The 7,288-nt window shown below is 41.7% G+C and overlaps 1 protein-coding gene across 1 annotated transcript; it reads left to right on the top strand.

Moving 5' to 3' along the window:
- Positions 1-1,452: 1,452 nt before the first annotated feature.
- On the top strand, positions 1,453-4,449 carry LOC115622557. Its single transcript, XM_030516526.1, has one exon. The coding sequence runs from the start codon at positions 1,453-1,455 to the stop codon at positions 4,447-4,449; it is 2,997 nt and encodes a 998-aa protein (XP_030372386.1).
- Positions 4,450-7,288: the final 2,839 nt, after the last annotated feature.

The raw sequence follows: 7,288 nt of genomic DNA, 5'->3' as shown, positions 1-7,288 counted from the left end.
GCGATCTTTATTAAGTTTTCGCTTACTTTTCGGAGAGTGCGGCAAAAAGTTTTGCCAACAAGTTTTTCTTCAACCAATTTTCTTGTTTTTCTACGTTTCGGCTTTTGTTTTCTGGTAAAGATTTCACTTGCTGCTTTTCTCCTCCATCGCCAACCGCCTATTCTGCCCCTCAATGGCCAAGTGTCCTTTGCATGTTGTTGTTGTTTGTAGATGTCTCTTGGCTCCCCCTTTTTAATACTCGCCTTCTCGTACTACAAGTATTCTGCTTCTGGGACATGTACGGGGTTTGCGTTTGGTAACTGGGTTTATTTGTGCTGCAGCAAATATGCTCGATTGCATTTGAGTTATTGTTCATGCCATTGCTCTGCTCTCCTCACTGTAGCTCACCATCTCCTGTCCTTGCTGGCCTCATGTCCTTTTTTACATGCAGCGATGGCTGGTGCCACACACTTCTTTCCTGCTCTGCCGCCCGCCTCTACATGCATATTCAATATTTCGGTATTTATCTTGTCAGACAATAAAATAAAGCAAAATACGCACATTATACCGTCTATTGGACATGGATTCGTGTGCAGGCGAAATAGGTCAGTCGTGTCTAAATGCGGGTGAACGCATCGGCATTGCTATCCTTGTCGGTGCGAGAGCATCGAGGCAGGGGTACATGCCACTGGAATGTGCAAGTGCAGTCGCCAGTTCGCTAAGTGGAACACTCGCTATGAGTTGAGTGTTCCCTCACTTTATTGCTCTAGAAGCTTTTATTAAAGGCCAACACATACCGTCCAATCTTGGCAAGGCGTTTTAGGAGCTACAAATATGTAATTTCCCAAATTATGTCATTCTGCACAGCACCCCAAATGGAATAGTTTGACTGGGGACGTCAGGAACAACTCTACCGCAGCCCCGGTGGTTAACTTAATTTGAAAAGTAGCAGACGAAAATGGACTACCTATCAACAAGTGTATGACCATTTATAGCCTTGGGTAGATACTAATAATAATTTGTGAATCATTTATTAAATTTGAGCAATTTTGTTAACATTAATTTCTTGCTTTTATTTTTAATCTGCTGTAATCGGTAGTATAATACGAGCTTTCTTATTATAAATAAGATGATTATATCTGCTTTGTCTGATCGAAGCATACAGGAGCACAATTATTGAAGCCCTGGTAATTAAATTGTATCAGGACACTTTAATGTCTGGCTTCCTCCAGTAACATCTGCTTTTGTTGTTCTTGCCCTTAAGCTTCTGTAAGCCGAGTGCATTAGGGTTTGCTTAAAAGATTTTTCAAATGTTAGACAGTCTCAAAACTGTCATACCCTTACTAAGCTTAGCTACTATGTATAGCAGGCATTTGCTATTAGGTTTTCTAGCTGAAAACATACACTCGTCTACTCGTATACATATATATATATTTATTTTAAGATAAGATTTTTGTAATAAGATTTTTGGGTATGGCGCAGGAGTTATACCAACAAGTAGTCGATCGAAATGTACCGCAACTGGTCAAGTTGTTGCTCGGCTCGGTGCAGGAGGACGAGGCGTTCAAGGCCTGCCGTCAGTTTTCGCTTGCCACGTTGCGCCACCACAGCTATAAGCCAACTAATGCTCGGAGTGTGTTCCGCAGTCTGAATCATTTCCTGGAGCGCTTCACCATGGAGCGGTTAGCCGAGTTTGGTGAGACGTTCCAGTTGCTCGTCAATATGGTGGTCAAGCACTCGACAGATTTGCAGACTGCTAATGTGGATCTTAAGTGGTCGTTGATTGATTTCATGCTGTGTGCAAACTATGAGGCATTCAAGCATGTCCGCCTCAATAGACGCGATATGGAAGTAAAGCGCTTGGCGCTCATCAAGGCGATTGAAGCCGGGAATGAAAAGCAGGACACAGTTGTAGGAAGTTCAGAGGATGACGTGACTTTTGACGTGATAATGAATCCGATACAACAAATGGACAAGGATAGCGCGAGCTTAACCTCTACATCTGAGACGGAATTGGAGGACGAATGGGAAGTGAGAACACCGACTCGGCAGAGCTGTGATCTTTTTTCGGTAAGCTCATCAATAGATGGGGACACCAGCCAGGTGAGCACTTTGTCAATGACACAAGCTGAGGAGGCAGCGGATAAACAATCACCTTCAGCTGCAGACAATGAAGTTGTGCTAACTGAAACGTTTGTCACACCGGAAGCCGAGTTGACTTTCAGCCTAAATGTGGTCCAACTGAGTCCAGCGGCCATAAAGCCTAGCCAGGTGAACTACTACAGAGGAGCACACGAACTGCTCACCCAGATGCACACCCAAGGCTGGACCGCTGAGATACACATCCATCCAAACCTCTCACATGCTCACACGTCACACAGTTTTGCAGCCTCCTATGCGGATTACATGCAGCACCAGCTCCACAACAATTCGTGCCCTGTGCCGCAGCTGACGCCCGAGTGCTGCTTACTCCGAGAGGTTATCATAATGTTCTTCCATCCACGTGACTGTATCTATTTCCAGCTATTGAATCAACGCATTGAGGCGCGCAGCAGTGTGACAACGACCTGCACCTTCGACCTAGCGGTCGGGAATCTTTTGGAAACAGAAATTCTACCTCCGCTTCGGGAGGTGCAAATGCTGCGCAAATTTATTAACTACTATACATCGAAGTCCGTTGGCTTGGATCACATAAGAACGCTATTCTGGATGGGCGAGTCCCTGTGGTGGCTTATAAAGCCCATTACAGAGGCGTTCCTATATTTTGATCGCCGCCTTTCTTTGGGAATGGAAACGGCGTCCTTGTCGATCTTTTTGAAGCATATGCGAACACCTTTGCAGCGCATTCGACTTTTGTCGCAACTGACTAGCCAGAGCTATCTGTGGTTCTTCAATCACTTACACCCGTTGGCCCATGTAAGAAGTCTCTACACGCTGTCTAACTTGATGGGCCTGGCCACGGTGTTTTCAGGTGTTGAGCGAGCCCATGCCATAGTTCTGCTGCTTCAAACTCTGAGGGCCTATTGTGATTTCCTGGACAGCTGGTGGAGGAGTGGCGACTTCAATGATTCGCACGGTGAATTTCCAGCCTTGCGTCTCAAGGTGGACCATCGCACTGTCTATGGAATGCGTCCGCTGGACTGCGTGGAGAAACAGTTGACAAATAATCGAATATATTGGCTGATCCAGCAGCATGTATTGCTTGTCGGTCCGGCCATTGCTCTGCTGTACGATACGTTACGTTTGGCGGATTTTGTCAATGAGCACGAGACCTTTCTAACGAAGAGCTTACACAGTTCGCTAATGGAAGGGGTGCTCCGAAATCTAAAGCCCTATATACTGTCCGGCAAAGTTATTCAAAGCTCTCCAAAAATACCGGACATTTTGCAACAGCTACGGGCCACAGAAGACCCTGAGCTGCGAACATTGCTCTTTTCCTATTACAATGAAACGCTGCCAGATCGGAAACAGTCTGCTCGATGTTCAGTTCCCGAGCTACTGCGGCGTTTTGCGAACTGCGTCGAATATACGCCACTGGAGGAGCTCATCTACGTGGAACTGGAGCGACAGTTGGCTGCTCGTAGCTTGCTATTCAATGCTTTCATTGTGCATTTCATGCGGGAGCAGATCTATTTGGGCGGTAAGCTAAGACTGATTCGAAGTGTTTGCTTGTGTTTGGACATAAACATATTTCGGGAGCAGTTTGATCCGTTCTTCGAGCACTTAGACCAGCATAATTTTAAGAAATCTTTGAAGCAACTGCACTACATTATTGCGGCTCACAACCCTAGGCTCTCATATATCTTTGGATTGGAGCTAGGAGAATCGGAAAAGTGCGCCAATACGCTGCACGTCCTGGAAAGAATTACATTGCACGTCAAGCGCGATACTGCTCTAGCCTGCATTGTGACAAATTCCCAAGTAGCTGTCTATAATGCAGCTCTCCGTATGATGCTTCAGTATTATTGGGCCATTTGGAAACTTTTGCAACTTCCCGTCGAACTCGGCGCTGGCATCATATTGTGCTATGCTAGCAAATGTGCCATTGAGGGGATTCACATCCTTCACAGCAACTTGATGACGGCACTGCATCAGTGGGACTTGCATCCCGTGAAACGTGTGATGGAGCAGGCTGCCAGATGCTGCGATACAGGCATAAAACGCTGTGAAAGTCTCCAGCAACTGCAGCATGTTCACTTAAACTACATTAACTATCTGGCATCCAACTTCTTATCCACCAGTGACAATACGAGCTTCCAAAGTGGATTGCCAGAGGTACTCCAGCTGGTCATTATGCTGACACAGCTGAGATATCGAGTACAGTACTTGATGGTTGATAATTCCCGACCCTTCGAGCCCCAAATCGTACCAGATAAGTTTGATCTGAAGTACGATGAACTAGCGGATGTCTATTACAAGTCCATCCGTCGCATGTGTGTTGGATTGCATTGCATCCTTCAGATGACCTAGCATGCAGGAAATTTAATTGAGTTATCATTATGTCGCATATTGTTGAAGCTCGCTAAAAGCACTAAAGCACATTTACACAAATTCTACACTGAACGAATTTGGACCAAAATATAGCATATATTTAGCGAGAACATCTTGCTTAGTTTTAATTATAAAATGTCAGCTTTTGAGGATTCTAAAAAATGTGTAAATTGGTAAATCTTTATTAGGTTGATTTTGTAAAAAAAATTAAGCCTGCCTGTTCATCAGAGCATGTATGATCTATCATTATCAGCGTTAAGAAAAACTTAAACTAAATGTGGAGGACAAAGCCCTTCTCATCTAATCAACGAACGATCGGTACGAGAATTATGAAGCCACAACTATAATGGCAAAGTGTTGGAAGATCTGATAGAGTGAAGCCGGAGAATTTCTCATTCGTGCGTAGTGTACGCAAAATTTTAGATTTTCTACTAATAAGTATGTAGGTAGATAAGATCAAATGAGTGTAATAGTTCGGTATATTATAAAATGGTAAAAATTGTGTCTCCAAGACACATACGGAATCATCGTAGACCAATTGCTATAGACGACTGTCAGTCCATCTCGGGATGTAATTTAAAAAAGAGCATTTGCTTAAAAAAATAGTTTATTGGAGTCCAAAAGAAAGAAAGAAAAATAAGTAAAACATAACATTGAAATAGTAAAAGATTGTCAAGGTGAGACGTGCTCTTTTAAATGGTGGACCTTTTTGTGACTGAAATTGAAAATGTAATGTAAATTGAAATATACTTTAAAAACGTGATCCATAATCCAAACAGCCACCTCATATTATTGAAGTAGTAACCGATATTAATCCCTTATCCTCATGTAAGAGTATTACAGTAGCTTACTTCGCTTTAAATTTAAGAAAAACATTCTTCATTAGTAAATGACATTTCGCACTACGAATACGGATATTCATATTGCATGTCGACACTGGCTACCAAGAAGTGAAAATGCATAGTTTTTAAGTACGAGCGAAAGTTCAATCTTATTATAGGTTGGATTATAATACCGATTTTTGCAAGTGCAATTGAATCCAGTCGGAGTCACATAAACAAAACGCGGCGTTCAGTGCCAAAAACCGCAAATTAAATCGTAAATCGGACGTTGGCAAATTTATTTCTAGAATGTGACCACACATCCCACACACTCATACACACACTCATACATACACACAGACAGGCACCCACAGATAGCTACTGTCCAGTATTCGTATCCAGTATCGTGACCGTAAAAAAATACGCATATAAAATGCACGGAACAAAATTAGGGGAAACTGCAGACCAAATCAGAGCAACGAGCAACCGAAATTATTTTGCGGATTTTGCGGCCTCGGTTTTCTGTCCTGTTCGCCAGCTGCCTACATATTTGAAATGTTCACACTTATAGCCATAAATTTTCAGCGCCTTGTTGGACAATAAATAAGTCTTGAACACCATTTTATGATGAGGCTGAGGCGCGTTCGTGTGCATTTGTGCGGACTTTTCCCGCCAAGTGTCATAAATTTGCGTCTATAATTAAAGTGAGCGGTGAGTGTGGGCGGCACGATATTTTCAAATTAAAAATCAGTAATTTGCCTACAATTTGAAGGCCCAACTCCAACTCAAACATCCACACCTTACGCCCATCGACGTATAAAGGACTGACTGTCAGTTACGGACCGACTGACTAGCTGTGATTTGTTGGCATTTGGACTTGTGTTGGTTTTTTATTTATTTTTACGAGTTTATTACAGACAACGCGCTTGAGAGGTTGCCTATTTTATGTGTCTGACAGCAGACGGCAGGATCGTAAAATCTGTCCGGGAGTCGTTGTCTGCACTAGAGGACGACAATGACGACGACTTTTTATGCGTGTGCATTCTTCTCATTATCCCCATAACGCACAGTGGTTCATTTTGACTTTTTTAAATGCCAATAACGCAGACATAACATTTTGTGGCCTAAAATGAAAGTATAATTGCAAAAAAAGGGCCGGTAGGGAGCCCGAAAATTAAATTCCTTTTATTATTTTTCCTTCCATATACTTGTATACTTGACTAACTTACGAAGACAGCAATAAAGCTGGTAATTTATAAATTATTTCGCTAGAGTTTAATTCTTCAAACTAATTGTAAATTAAAGCAATTTTACTTCAAGAGCAAAAAACTGTCATTTAGTTCACAATCAGACAACACAAATATTTATAAATACGTTTTGGTTAATTTGAAAGCTGAGTGTTCTCTCCCTAATATAAGGAATATAAATATAAGTCCCTCAAGAATGCACCATTTCTTCTTGCGAACTGTCGAATATTATAAATCCTACCAAAATCAGTATTGTATTGTAGTGTTTTGTTTGGTATTGTTATTTTACATTATTTTTGTGAAATAAGATTTAATGTGCGTTGCCAAACCTTTCGTTCAAGTAAAGTGGAAGAAGAGATTTTTGGATTCTTGTTTCAGTTTGCGAATATTTTCTAGTAAACGGATTGAGGTGCCGACATTAATTTAACATTGAGCAGAAGAAGAGCAGCGTCAACATATTTTTTGTCGACTGCTGATTTCAAAACTATCTCTACATTAGTGGGTTATCTATTCACATATCCATCATGTATTCCTCTAAAAAAAAAAAAAATTTTAACTTTTTCACAATTGGTCTTGGCTCCTGCCACAAAACTACTCGTATGCTTACTCGCCTAAGTAGTTTAAAATCATCGAGAAAGCATTAATCATTTATACAAGTATAGGTTGGTCTCAGAGGTGTGAAATCTACATTTACGAATCTTAATACTCTTCAATTCTTAATCAGATAACAACCTTTTTTAGTTGTGAATT

This window comes from Scaptodrosophila lebanonensis, unplaced genomic scaffold, assembly GCF_003285725.1.
Source record: "Scaptodrosophila lebanonensis strain 11010-0011.00,11010-0021.00 unplaced genomic scaffold, SlebRS2 tig00000043-arrow-pilon, whole genome shotgun sequence".
Taxonomy (NCBI): domain Eukaryota; kingdom Metazoa; phylum Arthropoda; class Insecta; order Diptera; family Drosophilidae; genus Scaptodrosophila; species Scaptodrosophila lebanonensis.
The sequence above is the reverse complement of the archived record's forward strand: the minus strand, read 5'-3'. Positions and strand labels throughout refer to the sequence as shown.

What these genes read in the sequence shown, in the direction of transcription:
- LOC115622557 (XM_030516526.1), top strand. Translation starts at nt 1,453, where the DNA reads ATGGCGCAGGAGTTATACCAACAAGTAGTCGATCGAAATGTACCGCAA.